The sequence below is a fragment of the Homarus americanus genome, unplaced genomic scaffold (genome assembly GCF_018991925.1).
Source record: "Homarus americanus isolate GMGI-L3 unplaced genomic scaffold, GMGI_Hamer_2.0 scaffold26351, whole genome shotgun sequence".
NCBI classification, from domain to species: Eukaryota; Metazoa; Arthropoda; class Malacostraca; order Decapoda; family Nephropidae; genus Homarus; species Homarus americanus.
In genome coordinates, this window is record NW_024724368.1 from 1,911,061 (window position 1) to 1,926,612 (window position 15,552).

General features: G+C 35.4%; 1 protein-coding gene across 5 annotated transcripts in view; it reads left to right on the forward strand.

Annotated features, from left to right (window-relative positions):
• Nucleotides 1-8,797, forward strand: part of LOC121864130 (coiled-coil domain-containing protein 102A-like) — a 29,529-nt gene extending 20,732 nt beyond the window's left edge. For 4 of the 5 annotated variants that reach the window (XM_042363054.1, XM_042363057.1, XM_042363058.1 and 1 more), the window contains 2 exons: nucleotides 385-548; nucleotides 2,624-8,797. In XM_042363054.1, the coding sequence (XP_042218988.1) occupies nucleotides 385-547 (163 nt within the window). In that variant the 3' untranslated portion in view covers nucleotide 548; nucleotides 2,624-8,797. Of the gene's footprint in view, nucleotides 1-210; nucleotides 239-384; nucleotides 549-2,623 lie in introns of those variants that run through there. The other variant, XM_042363056.1, reaches the window with a different exon arrangement.
• Nucleotides 8,798-15,552: the final 6,755 nt, after the last annotated feature.

The following is a 15,552-nucleotide window of genomic DNA, read 5'->3' on the forward strand; positions in this document are numbered from 1 at the left end:
CTCCATAATTTGTAAGATAACATACAATGCATCATTTATTGTACTTAGCTTAAATTATAACTTCTCCATTTAATTTTCTCAAATATTGAATAATTTAGTGTCCCTTGAAAAAATATGTGTATGCTTAAGTGTTTTCCATCTTTCTATCCATTCCATCCTACACTGGGATGCTCACATTGTGAAATCAACTCCTGGAATTTTCCATGAGAGGTGCTGAAATTTTACACAAAGAGTTGAGGTATAGCAGATTTGCCCATTAGTATGAGTCATATCAGTTGAATTTTTCAACTTTTACTATCTTTGGAATTTAGTGAAAGCATACATGTTTTACACACTTTTTTTTCACACTTTTTTCTTGTATCGTAAAATTATTTTAAATTTTAGAAAACTGCAGCGTGGTAATGATGAGCTTCAAGAGACTGTAGAAAACTTAGAAGTTCAAGTTGAACACCTCCAATCCCGCTTACGATCCTCACAGAACTCATCTCTTCCACTCCTCACTGCAAACTTACTCCAAGATTCTGATGATGACCATGCTCAGTTCTAAGGTGGGAAGAAAACAATGCAAGCTTTTTTCATTTTAGAATTAAAAAGTGTAATCCTTTTTTGTTCTTCTTTTCCTCTTGAAATTTACTATGATGTAAATGAAATATACTGTATATTTCCCATGAGTGCCAGACCACCTGAGTAATGACACGTCCGAATAACGATATGAAACCACATCAAAACAACATTGCTGTACTGTACTCAGGCTACACGTGGCTATTACTCGGTCCATGTGTGCCTGTTCTTTCGTGACATAACTAACACACATTGTGAAAACAATGAAGGATAAACTTGAAGTTCTAGCCATAGTCCACAATAAACACACTGTTCCTATGGTAATGCAGAAATTTGGAACTAAATACTGTATACTGAAAGCATACACCCACATAATCTTCACTTCATAACACGTTGCCAATTCACTTGGCAGCTGTGGCCTTGAGATGGCTATGCACGTTGCCACTGATTCATGTAATGAAACTGTAAAAGTTGTGGGAAATTCATTTCAGTACCCTAATATGATTTAGAAGTAAAGGAAATATAATAGAAAACTACAGTACAGTATTACCTCTCAATACCAAAATAATTGGTGAGCAGCCAGTTTGGTATTGGGAGGTTTTGGGAATAAAACGAATTTGAAAAATTCATGGAGAACCGAAATTTGTTCAGTATATTTGAACAAATTTGGAATTTTTAGTCCGGTTAAATTGTCACAATATCGGATTCTTTTGTTATATAAAGTACAGTGTAATACAGAACAGGGGGTCCCCGGCTTACAAGTGTCCGACTTATGAATGGGGTTAATCTTGAAATTTTTTTATTTTATTTACCTGATGACTTACTTTTTTTACTTTCAATTTCCTGTATTTTGTCATTCAGTTTCTTCTTTTGTCTTAAATTAAGTGACTTTAGATGTATATAAGGTTTTAGGCTATGGTATAGTGGGATTTTAAACATTGTTCTTTAAGTTCTGTATGTACATAGCATGTGTTTTGAATTACATACAAATCCAACTTAAGAATGTCCTAGGGAAAGGGAACCTGTTCATAACCCAGGTACCCCCTGTAGTTTGGTAACACAAGACAAAAACATCACCCAGCATCTTTATGAGTTTATCTTGTATGAGTTAAGGTGAGTTAGTTTATGTTAATTTCTATAATATCTGAGATATAAGATGAATCCCAGTTCAACCTAAGTTTGAAAAAATAATAAGAATAAACCAGTGGTTCTCAACCTTGTTTGCCCCATGCACCCCTTTCACCATATGTCAGAATGTCATTCCCCCCTCCTTTCCAAGATTGTCTGCCTCAAAAAGTGCATTCCAAATAATATGCATATAATACTGAAAATCCTTTATTTTTCCATATTAGTATCAGTTTCTGAAAACCTGAAGGGGGAAGTTCCCCCCTGGTTGAGAACCCCTGGAATAAACAAAGAAAACTAAAAGAATCCATCAAGAATGCATTGCCATTTGTTTTAATTTCAGTCAGTCAGAACAAAGTGCACAACTCAAAACATAATACAGTGGTCCCTCGGTTCACGAGCACAATTCGTTCCAGAAGGTTGTTCGTTAACCGAAAAATTCGTTAACCGAAACCATTGTTTCAATGGGTTTTTGGGTAATTGGTTCCAGCTCACCGAAAATTACATACAAACAAAAAATAAATGCAGTAAAGTACATTTACTTTGAGGTGTGCATGTAGAAGGCTCCTGGTTGATGATGATGATGATGATGATGGGAATTAGAATGGGGGTGGAGGAGAAGGGAGAAGAGAAGGCATTGGGGTGGAAGACAAGTCACCCCATGTGCCATTTCACCCATAAAATTTTAGTTCACTTGGTCAATGGGACATCAGTTTACAGGGTACACCTGTACTGTACAACTTGGATCCATTTCACACTTAATTTTTTTTTCATTGTTACATAGCTGTGACTTGTTCAGCCTTTGCAAACATCATATTTTGAAATGAACCGTTGGTTGTATCTTCTTTGTATACATTAGTATCTATGTTTTTGCTTGTGAAAATAATGAAAATATTTGTGTTTTCTTCATTAATTAATTTTATAAATTGTATTGCAGGAAACTGTAATGAAGGAACTTCATGTTGAGGTTTAAAGACTGGTGCCCCGTTAAACCCAAACAGCCTTAACCAAATGGTTTAATCAACTTGGAAAACTTAAAGAATTTGGACAGTGAAGATCCACAACTGAAGATTGTGATACTTGGAATTAGATGTATAATTATTACTGTATTAGGTGTAAAAATATTATGTCAGGTTGTCTCATTGTGTTAGATAATTTTGAGTTTTTTATTTTCTTATTATGTTTTCAAAGTGAACCACTACCTTTACATTAACAGGAGCTATAAATCCTGCTCACAAAGATTTAGCAAACATGAGAATATTTTATGGATAGCCATTTTTCATGCATGCACAGTACAGTATATCAATACAGTGTATTTTACTCTTCACTTACCACAAACAAAGACCATGATACATGCATACCACACCCAACATTGTACTGATATCCATTATATTGGTTTTTGGTAATGAACAGAGTGATGCTTCATCTTTTATTGAGTTTGAGTATCATAAAGTGTGATAAATTTCAGGAACATTGAGTTTTGGTCATCAATGTTCTTGGTTTGTAAATACCATACTGTTATTTGTAACACAGAGAGATAATAATAATCATCACCAATACTCACTTTAATAAGTCATCAGTTTAGATTTTTCTCATGCTTTATATCGCAGCATATTTCAAGTACTGTATATTTTCCACCGTCTCAGTCCTTAGCAAAGTCTTGGTCAATTTGTTGTGCAAAATATTCAAAAGTATACTTGTAATATATGTCTTCAATGCACATAAATGTTACTGGTCTAACGTTTTAATGGTATAAATTCAGTTGTTATTCTTTTTCTCGAACTGCTGAGTACGTGCTCAATTTTGTGATGAGACAAGAAGAGTGTGTTCCTGGACAATGTGTTCATGAAAATACAGTAATGACTAAGATTTTTTTTTTTTTTCCAATATCAAGACTATTTATGAGTCATATTTTCTGGACTCGGTGATATCAAATGAACAGTTCCATGGCTTAATAGGTATCTCTCTGGACCCCCAACCCACAAGACACAGGTTTGATCACTTGGCTAGGCAGGGTTGATTGGGTGTTATTTTACTGTGCTGTGCACTTTGCTGGCCACCAGCTATGTCAGTGAACAGGGTTCACCTAACCCCTTTTACTTGGGGTTTCCCACTACAAATAATGGAAAATAGCATAAACTGTTTTGCCAACTTAATGTTGTAAGATATATTCATTACATTCATCATTATATATTAGAGGTAAGAAAATCAATAGGATACTTAAGAGAAGCCTGTAACTTATTGCTCCAAAGTGGACACACTCTAAAGCTGGTCATGATATATTTAAGTGTCCAAGCTGGTCATGATACTTCAGTGCCCAAGCTGGTCCTAATATACTTCAGTGTCCTAGTTGGTCATAATATACTTCAGTGTCTTCATTGCACCATCCAGTATCAGGTAGCCTTCCTCTATCCCATCAAACTTTCATGCCATATTTCTAGTGTCAAATGAAAGAGCAGTGTAATGACCTTGTCCCACTGCCTGTGCTTCCCTCTGATTGTAAATATCCCCTATAGAAGTTTAACTAGTGCTGCTAGTGATAGCATTATACTCAGGACTTGGGGCTATGAGCTTTTTAACTCTACAATCTTAATTTTATACATGATATTTGAACTTTATGAGTGTTCCAGAGTAAGAATGCATTGTCATGGACAGTGTGAGTACATTACTGTACTTAATAAAAGTAATTTTTTCCAGATTAAATTATTTAAGGCAGCTATTATTTTTTTATGAAAGTATAAATGCAAGTTCAGTATAAAGGCATCTGCATTACAAGGACTGACAGAGATTAATACTGAGTCTGGTAATTTACATTATACAGTAGAAGAATGATGATTGTTACCCTTGACTTGTGTTGTGTCTCAAAATTTATATATAAGTAAGCCATTGTGAGGGTTTGGTAGAAAAATTGTACAAAGATATGTGCTTATGCATCCAAAGGTATATATGGAAATCAAATGACTTAGGGCAGTTTTAGGTATGGCATATACAATAGCAATGTAATGTCATTATGATTTAACTGGACGATTAATATAATATCTCAAACATAAGTTGACCAATATTTTCTTTGGTTGATACAGTAAAGGAGAGATCCAGGGTTGCAAGCATTACTATAACAGACAACAAATCTCTCTTTAATGCAAAATACTGTATCAGGAAAAGTTGTTATAACAAAGTTGAGGTTGATATTATTTAAAGCATTAAATTATCATCACCTTCATTAACATCTCTCTGCCCAATACTGTGGGGTGGATAAAGTGCCTGAAGCCTCCTCCTACATGGTCCAAAGCACCTCTTGTAGGAATGAGTTTTTACCTCTGAAGTGGTGTGCCATCCTTCTTGCCCCTCCAAAACCAACCCAATTATATTCTCCAAGACTTGCTCCAAAAATAGAGAAAGGTGGAAGGATGAGAGGAGAAGCAGGGAGATATGAAAGGAGAAATAAGGAGATCACATGAAGATAGCTGGAGAAATGGAGAGATGTTAGGTCAAAGAGAAGATATATAATGAGCTGATAGGAGAATTAAAAAAGAGAGTGATAGATAACTTCAAAATCACAGGGTCATATCTGATATTGGAACATCCAAGAATAGAGAGCATAAGAAAGAGTTTTCCTGGAGGAGTGATAATGAGTGTTCACCTGAAGCCACATCCTGCAACATAGAAAGTATTCAAAAGTATTATGAGTTGGACCACAGAACCAAGAATTGTTCAAATGATACACTTAACCATACTTAATCTTATCCAATCAAAACTACCCTTGAATTATTTGCTAGACACAGTTAGTGCAGTTTCATGCTTGCTATAAAAGAAATATATTTGTGGTCCTGTTCATATTACTTTCCAGTATCCCACATTATCAATACAGAGAGTATGCTACTAAATGATATGAACCTTGCTATTGGTCGTTTCAGAAGCTAATACTCTGAAAACCTAAATTAAGTTGATTTTTTGTGTAAATAGAGACCATTAAAGGAGCTTGCATAATTCCTAGAGTAAGTAATAAGAAGGTTTTGTTGAAACAACAGGATTATTCTCCTGTTTGAGAATGTTGTCCCAGAGTATACAGTACTGCTACTGTATAAAGAGTTTTGGAAGTGACAAGTATAATTTATGTCTAAACATAAAATTACTTTAAAATGTTGTTTTTATAGTTTAGAATTTAAAGTAGTTAAAGAGATACATTGAAATTTATTTCCCTGTTATTTTCTTTTTAATTGTGTGGTCCTGTGGTGGTGCTAACCACTTGCTAAAGGTTGCAGGTCAAATGTGCTCTAGTTCTAATAGGCCCCATCCAACCTGACTTACCCTAATCATTAGAATTGAGGCCAAATAGGTTTAGGGTCCATTAGGTTTGAGGCCAAGTAGAATTAGGGACCATTAGGATGAGGCCCATTAGGATTGGGACCATTTGTCTGGTCACCCTTGCAAAATAGTGGGATAAATGTAGATCTAATCATAATCCATGGAATATGTTTGTATGCAATTCCAGTTTTGATATGGTTTCAGTTATGTTAATTTAAAATCTCAACTATTTCCATTCCAGTCTCACATTAAGAGTAGTCATAGGGGCACTGAAAAGATTAACTTGTATTTATCCCTCTTCAACACAGGAATAAATACTTGTCAGTCCCATTTTCCCCCTATCATCAAAACGGTAAGTAAACTCCCTCTAACCCAGACTCACTTAATCCTGATCCCCTTGCAAACTGGACTGAGGTCCAGCACCAGACACATGTACCCCTGACCCGGGAGAAAACAACCAAAATCCAGTTAGTACTGTATAAGGGAAAGGTCGTGTAAATGGTGGCTGCCACCACAGCATAGGAGGGTAACTCAATAGCTACTTCTGAAGAGGTAGTACAAGCATCTTAAGAAATATGATTAGTCAATGAAATTAGCAGTGAATACATAACCTCCACTCCGCCTTTGGTGGCATACATTGTGAGTGTCAACCACTTCATCACCTCAAGACTGAACCGACTCATGATAATTTAATAATTAATAAGTACAGTACTTTGTTATTAACACCTACTATATGTTTCTATTTTTCATCAATAGACATTACAGTGATGTAATAATGTATACCATAAGAAACGGTCTTTTACTTTGTATGATTCTCTTATCACTCTCCTATTATATCAGGCTGTGGCTATGAGCAAAAATATTTACTGCTAGCAAAAAAGTGTATAAATTTTTATCTATAGCATCATTTCTAATTGTGTTAGAAAGATGAATTTGAATAGAGCGGAGTGTGACAGCCAAGACAGCACACATGACTGCCAGATGTATGAGAGCGCCCAGCAACACCAGCTGATGGGTGATTTGCTGAGTACTGCTGTACTGAGAGCCATCACCAAGCTGCCGAGGTGAAATGAACTTTTTTCCACATGTTAAAACCCTAAGCAGCGTAACAAAACTTTCACATGGCTCATAAAAACCCCCAAGGGTGTTAAGTTTAGGCTAAAATTTACAGTAGGTTCAGTGTTCTTAGGTAGCTTGAGTCGGAAACCCCCTTCCTCTCGAATTTTCCACTTTGCAATGTAGTATCTACATTTTGGCAAACTGGACAGGCCTTTCACCCAATTAGTCTGGATTAGAGGAAGTTTACTGTACAGTACATGTGTGTCAGTTTTTAATTTAACATAACATTATTATCCAGAATTTATTCATGAGCAACTGTAGGATTAGTTTCAATCCTTATTCATTTTGCAAAATACTTACAGGTGCAGTTTTGGGTATTACATACCATTAGTTGACTTTTAATATGTAAAATTAGTTGGCTCAAAAGAGGCGTTATTTGCTTCAGGTTCAGTATATATATTTTCATACATTTTATATAGCATGTCACATTTGTTTGTACTCAGAAAGTTTATTTGTACTTTTTTTACCTTTGGTGTGTATTGTATTTATTTTTTAGTACGATTTGAAATATTTAGTGCACAAGTACACCCATATGGAATATTAATTTTAGCATACAGTATTTCTCTTGTGTGTGTGAGTGGATGTCTGTGGGTGTGTGTGTATGAATCTGTGTGTAAAAATATACATCCATCATTATTTAATATTGTATTAATATTTTTCTTGATCTGTAAACTTGTGCACCATACCATTTTTTTTTTACTTTCTTGTGTTCTTCTAAGTCTTTCCTTCCTCTCATCATCATATCATGTACCTTGTTATTTCTCTAGATACTATAGCATTGGATATTCTGGACATACATATGGTATATGTATATCTCTGTTGATAGATTCATGAATTTTCTTTTCCATATTACAGTAGGCATATGTCTTTCTCTGTTGATATCTCGTTGGCTATTTTCAGTATTCCTTTGTATGTATCTCTTTCTTTTGCCAGTACTAGGCTTAAACTTTGGTCAACATTTGCTAAGCTGCAGTCTCCCAACAGGCCATCAGTATTCATATTGCAGTCACGACTCTTTCAATGGCATCATCTTAGGGTACACATAATTCTGTCATCCTTCAGCTTCTATAGTTTTCAGCAACATCATGAGTTCAGAAACATCATCTTAGGGTAAACTTGCTTCAGTCATCTTCCAATTTCTATAGTTTCCAGCATCATCATTCTAGGGTGAACTTCCCTCTGCCATTCTTCAATTTCTATAGTTTTCAGTGTAATCAAACTAATGGTTATCTGAGGATCAATAACCTTTCAGTTTAAGAGTATAAAATATTGTAGAGATGTAAGGCAATAATGTTGTTAATATTGTTTATGCATATTATATATGTACACAAATATTCACATCAAATGGTCTCAAGGTACCTAAATATTGTTGTTGTAAGTGTAAGATAAAGCATAGTACAGTAAATGTTTGCACACATTCTTTTGGTTATGTGAGTTATGTAATTGTTGCACATTTTGTACATTTTAAAACTAAACTTGAGGGTGAACTAAAAAATAACCATCCACATGGCATTAGCTTAGATTTAATTGTACTTAATGTAATTTTTTGCTCGAATGGTTGTTCTAGTTTATTTATTTTTTATTCTCTTATTATGATGATGATTATTGTAAATGATAACAATAATAATGTTATAGAAGTAACCACAGGTTAGGTATTTGAGCATAAATAATAATACCATGAACGTGATGTTTTGGTTTATTTTTATCTGATTTTTTTTTTTTTTTTAGAAAAATAACAAAAACAAAATATAACTATATGTATGATGTACTTTTCACAGTTTTGAGGGTTTCAGATTCATTCTTATAATTTAGGGCCCCACATAGTTAGTCTTGCTTGTATGGTAACTGAATATCTCTGCAGTTTGTGTCATCCAGCTACAATGTACTGTACTAATTCACACACACATTCTCTCTCTCTCTCTCTCTCTCTCTCTCTCTCTCTCTCTCTCTCTTCAGCAATAGACTTGTTACATGGAAAACGTAGTTTTATAACAAAGAGGAGAACCAGGGTAAACACAAACATCTTGACCATGTGGGCTTCTTTTAATCGCTACCATTTCGGAAATAATCATTTTCCATCATCAGAGCCTAAAAACACAAAAGTTTTGAGGCATTATGGAGGCATTACACCAGTATAAAGCAAAGCCATCCCTTTGTGATATGGCCTCTAGTGAATTGTTGTGTTTTTTGCACTAAGGCTCTTCTGAATTAAGGTAATACCCCCCTGTATATTTTATTTCATACTTTTTATTCCTGATTTTAGCTTTGTATGTAGGTCTCTCGTCATTTTTGTCGGTTTTCAATTGGATTGCTCATTTTTAAATTTTTAAAGTTTATCGAAGGTAAATTTTCGTATAATATTATGTTTTTATTGTATATCACCGGTATTTTTTAAACTTTTTCAAAACTTTTCTTTTTAGGCTCTGATGTTATATACTGTATATATACAGTGTATAATTATATATATATATATATATATATATATATATATATATATATATATATATATATATATATATATATATATATATATATATATATATATATATATATATATATATATATATATATATATACATATATATATATATACATATACACACACAGCTCCTCCCCAACTTACGACCTACAGTACTCGACTTACAACCACCCGCACTTACGACCTGCCTCAGTCGTCATGAAGTGTGTATTATATATTATCAGGGTTAGTTTGGTATATTTTGTGTGCAAGGTTCTTAAAAGCTCCAAAAGGATCTCTATTTTGCATCCAGATAATGTCCAAATTATCCAGATATTTAGATTAATGGGTTTACTGTAGATGAAATTGCTAGATAGCATGAATTTTAAAAGTTGTTATTATTAAATAATCTAATGTACACACATAGCAACATCCACATATTTGAACTTGATACTGTATACAGGGCTGTACACAACTGAATCACATTAGTGCTAACTGAGCAGACCTGATTTTGGTGATTTTAAACAAACATGATCTCCATTGTGTGAGATGAAGTTAAATTTAGTTATCATTGCAGAGCATAACTGAACTGTGGTGCATGTATTTGGACTACTCTGTTGTTATAATAGATCAATTATCTTTTTAAAGAAGCTACTCTGTTGCTAAGTTAGATACCTTAGTAGTGGGGACCTTTTACTAGGATGCAAAGAAGGGCAATTACACAGAAATACCTACTTGTATAAAAACTTAAGTATATATATATATATATATATATATATATATATATATATATATATATATATATATATATATATATATATATATATATATATATATATATATATATATATATATATATATATATGCTGTACAGTATATATATATATACTTCCAATATAACTGAGCTAAAATCAAGAATAGGAACTGTTCTGTTTATTTAATTCTTCATTGCAGTACAGTACAGTGCTGTATTGTCAATGGTATGCATCATAAATATTCATTGCACTTCTGTTGAGGATGAATGTCATATTTTTATATTCCTCTTATAATCATTAGACTATAATTGGGATACTAAAATATGTGAAGGTCATTTTGAGTTTGCTAAACAAGAGCAGCCTGCACATAATGGTGATGATCCAACTGAGTACCATGGTCCTGCATCATAGCATATTAACTGCCCATCTTCACTAATTGTCTTGTGCATATCATCTAACAGTACTGTACTGTATTACAACCACTGCTGTTTTCCATTTTTATGTTATTACTGTATGTTCTTTCCCATTTGTACCTTCAGATATATACTGTGTGTCACATTTTACAATACCTGTAATCAAAATTTTCACTGATTAATATTATCAGATTTTTTCCTGTCACATAACCAGAAGGTAACTGCTTCACTAATACTTATTTATGTCAACATGCACGTCTCTTTGAAGACACCTTTTAGTTCGTTTTGTAAGAAAAAAATATGAGGCAAATGGTTTGATAGTAAAATTGATGGAAATGAGAGTTGTACAAGGAATGTTTCATCTCCGACACTATAAGTGGCTATAAAGGATTGGTAACATCATCATTTGGGATTTTTAAATACAATATACCTGTACCTGTTCCCTTCTTTCAAGGAATGTTGAAAAGAGATGAATCCTATTTCCTTAAAACAAGATATCTTTCATCGAAATGCTCACCTTTTCCTTAACCTTTAAGTTAAGAAAAGGAGTTGTTCGTACCTCTAATTATTCACATTATTGTATACAGTATATACATATGATATACAGTACTGTACTGTATTGTTATATACAGTACAGTACTGTATAAACCACATCATTCTTGTGCCACTATTAAATCACAATCATGAAATAAATTTTTTGTGAAGGCAGTTTATGGTACAGTACTTGCACTGTACAGTTATAAAAGTTAATATGTATACAGTATCTGAATAATACTATGCTACATTTAGTATTTTTAGTCTTATCATTATTAAGTTCTCAAAGGCTCATGAAAAAAAAAATCCATATTAAACTCAGTCTCCTTCAAGAGTGAAACTACAGCACTGACAATATACATTAATGGCTTTTCAATCTTCTGAGTGTTTATGCTTGCAAATAGCTACCATTACTATCTGCAGGAAGTTTGCTGAAGTACAGTACTGTACAGTACAGTACATTCTTTTCACAGGTTTTTTCTAGTTACAAGGACAGACTGATGGTGCAGTTCACTTCTGAAAGTCAGGAGAGTGTTGGTGACTACAGATAAGAGATTGTGTCAGTCGATTATTTTTTTGTGAATTATGACATCATCACTTGCTTTAGAAAGAGTATTCAAATGTAAAATTAGGTTGAAAAGATGAATGGAGGTATTTGAAATTTCAAATATTTGGACGATGTTGAAGTTAGGATGGAGATACAAGTTGTTAAAAATAGAATGCTGGTGCTATGAGTTATATATTATACACATAACTACAGGCATTCCCCGGGTTCTGGAATTTCTGGTTACAAAATTTTGAAATTATATGACTATACTTTCAGGTTATGGAAAAAAAACTCATCCTTGGGGAATTTAAAAAAAAAAATTAAGCAAAATTTTTACCAAAATTGTAAAAATCATTCCGTGTGGATGCATCTCTGCTTGAATATTCAGCCAATGTTCTGCTTTCTCTCAGATTTCTCGACAGTACTACAGGTATTGTACTGTGCATTCTTATTCAGCATGAGTGGAAAGAGGCTGTTAAGACTTAAGTGGAAGTGCTAGCAGTGGTGCTAAGAGAGCACAAAACGGTATTACCTTAGACACAAAATTAGATGTGTTGAGGAGGCTTAACCAGGGGGAAAAGTTGTTACATTGCCCAAACTTTAGGCCTTGCTACCTCCACTATTGGTACAATCTGTGATAACAAAGAGAAAATTGGGGCTAATGCTCAAGTTGCTACTCCACTGTCAGCCCATACTCTTTATTTTCATCGAAGTGATGTAATGATAAAAATGGAACGCTCACTCAGAGTATGATAGAGGACCAGACCAAGCAAAATGTGCCCATTAGTACAATGGCGATTTAGATGAAGGCTAAGAGTCTGTATGCAGATTTAACACAGGAAGAAGGTGGTAGCTGATGAAAAACCCTTTAATGCCAAGAAAAAGTGGTTTGCACGTTTTAAGAACATTCAAACCTACACAACATTAAGGTGGTAGGTGAAGCAGCCAATGCTGATACTGAGCAATAATTGAGGTTGATGGATACATACCACAACAAGCCGCTTTTGGAAGCATATGCCTGCCAGAATCTTTATTTCAACTGAGGAGAAAACAGCTTCAAAGATCATGTGAATCTCCTGTTGGATAAAAGACTTTCTTCATGACCGCAAGCAGTGTGTGGTGGTTAATGGTGCGAAATCATCATCTGTACCCATCACAAGCGGGATACCACAGGGTAGTGTATTGGGCCCGTAGCTGTTTGTTTGCTTCATAATGACATGCCTGAAGCGGTACATTCCTTCATACAGATGTTTGCGGATGATGCCAAGTTATTGCGGGAAATTATGAACCAAGCAGACTGTGAAGAGCTGCAGAAGGATCTCTGTGAACTCCAAGAATGGTTGAAGAAGTGGCTACTAAGATTCAATGTCACAAAGTGTAAGAGGATGCACCTGGGACGTACCAACGGTAAGGAGGCTTATCATATGTCACAACGGGACGAAGAGCTTGTATTAAATGAGACAGAATGTGAAAAGGACCTAGGTGTGTACGTTGACAATGCACTGAAGTTCTCGGGCCATTGCAAGAAAAAGGTAAATCAGGTGACTAAATTGTTAGGTCTTATAAGAAGGTCACCCAGATATCTAGACGGTCTGTCCATCGTAACGATCTTCAAGAGTGAAGTGCTTCCCCATGTGGAGTACTGTCACCCCGTCTTACTTTTACTTTTATCCTCTTCACCACTGATCGGCTCGTTAGCCGCTTGGGCAATTGGTCACGTCTCTGTGACGCACTGTTGGCAAGTACTGGGCATGCACCGGCTCCTGAATGTACCTGAACTTGGTCAAGTCTGATCTTGAAATAGCTTACACTCGATGCCGTCAATACTCTCAAGTACTTTACGTATTATGCTGGTCAGGCTCACCGGTCTGTAGTTGTTCGTGGAGTGACGATCGCCCTTCTTGAAGATAGGACTCACATAAGCCACTTTCCATTCACTGGAGACCTTTTGTTCATCCAGGCATTTACAAAACAGGATCTTCAGGGGCTCGGCAAGCTCATTGCACAACTCTCTTAGCACTCTAGGATGCACCATGTCAGGGCCAGGACTCTTATGGACCTATAGCCTGGACAGTTTATTTCTAATACCCTCTTCTGTGACCACAATGTGGGTCAGTGCTGTGTCGAACCGTCTGTCTTCAAACACAGGAAGATTAATCGTATCCTCTCTTGTGAACACCGAGGAAAAGTAGTTGTTCAATGCCTTAGCTTTATCCTGGTCAGAATCTGTGTAACTACCATCTTCAAGCCTCAGGTCTGATACACCTACTCGCGTTTTTAATTTTGACTTTGCATAGCGGTAAAACGCCTTTGGGTTTGACTTTACCTCGCTTGCAACCAGCCTCTAGAACTCCTTTTCAGCCCTTCTACACTCTACCTTTGCTTGGTTTCTTTCTTGCATACATCCTCCTGTCCTGCTCATCGTTTGACCCAACCCACGTCTTGAATTTATGGGCTTTCTTCTTAACTTTGTCGACTGCCCCATGGTTCATGTATAGGGATCCCCTCGTATTCCTAGAGGCACTGGGGTTTGGTCGTGGGTATATATTTATCGATCAAATGGGTGACTTTACTAGTTATGATGTTCAGAGTAGTGTCTGCGTTCTTGTGACATTGAATCTTAACAACCATTTCTTCGACCACTATTGAATCTGACAAGAGATCTTTCTGTAGCTCTTCACAATGTTTGGTTCTTAATTTCCCTGAATAACTTGGCATCATCCACAAACATTTATGTAGAGAAATATATAGCTTCCGGCATGTTATTTATGATGCAAACAAACAACAACAGGCCCAATACATTGCCCTGTGGTACCCTGTTTATCACAGGGTACACATGACGATTTCTTGCACCACACACTGCTTGCGGTCATGAAGAAAGTCTCCGATCTATGCTAGGACACTTCCCTGAATCCTGAGGTGGTTGAGCGAGTCAGTCCTTCTGTCTGTCCATAAATTTAAACTCACGCATAGTGCGGAGCAGGGGTAGTGAATTTGATCATGCCATGCCCATTCGTAGGAAATTTTGGACTTTTGCTCCCCCCCCTATAAAATTCTAAGTTCGCAGTATTAAATATATAAAAAAATGGAATTGAAAGTAGGAGGGCCAATTTGAAGGTATAGGCTGAGAAAGATGAATGGCTATGGATTCACCCTTTAGCATTATTGCCTTGATTGTCCCAGTGTCAGGGATTTGGAGTCATTAATCACAGTGCAGCACTGTATCATAATGTGATCAGCGATACTCCCAGTTAATGGTGATATTCAGTCAGTATGTCATCATTAACGTGTACCTGATATTCTGATAATTTAGACATATACTTTTGTTGTTGCCTTACGTTATATCCTGAAGTTTACAGCCATATGAGAAACATCTGTTCGCTAACTAGATAAAAATTCTCTCGTTGGATTCTGACTGTGATAGACTGATAGGTTGCATGTCTTCTGGTGAGTCTGTCCAAGGTACATATTGAGTCTGCCGTTCTTTGGGCGTAATTTGTTAACTATAAAAAAATCTCAGGAAGGATAGCCTACTGGATTTAGAAGTAAGCGAGTATTACACTTTGGATAATCATATAATCATCCCCCATAGAAAAAAAATCAGACTACATTCCACCCCTTTGTGCAATGAAACTCTACTTAAACCAAAGACTATAATTATTGTCTTTGACTTAAACAAAAACCGTGCCCCGTCCTGATTAGATTTAAAATACTGTATTGCTCCCACCACTGATG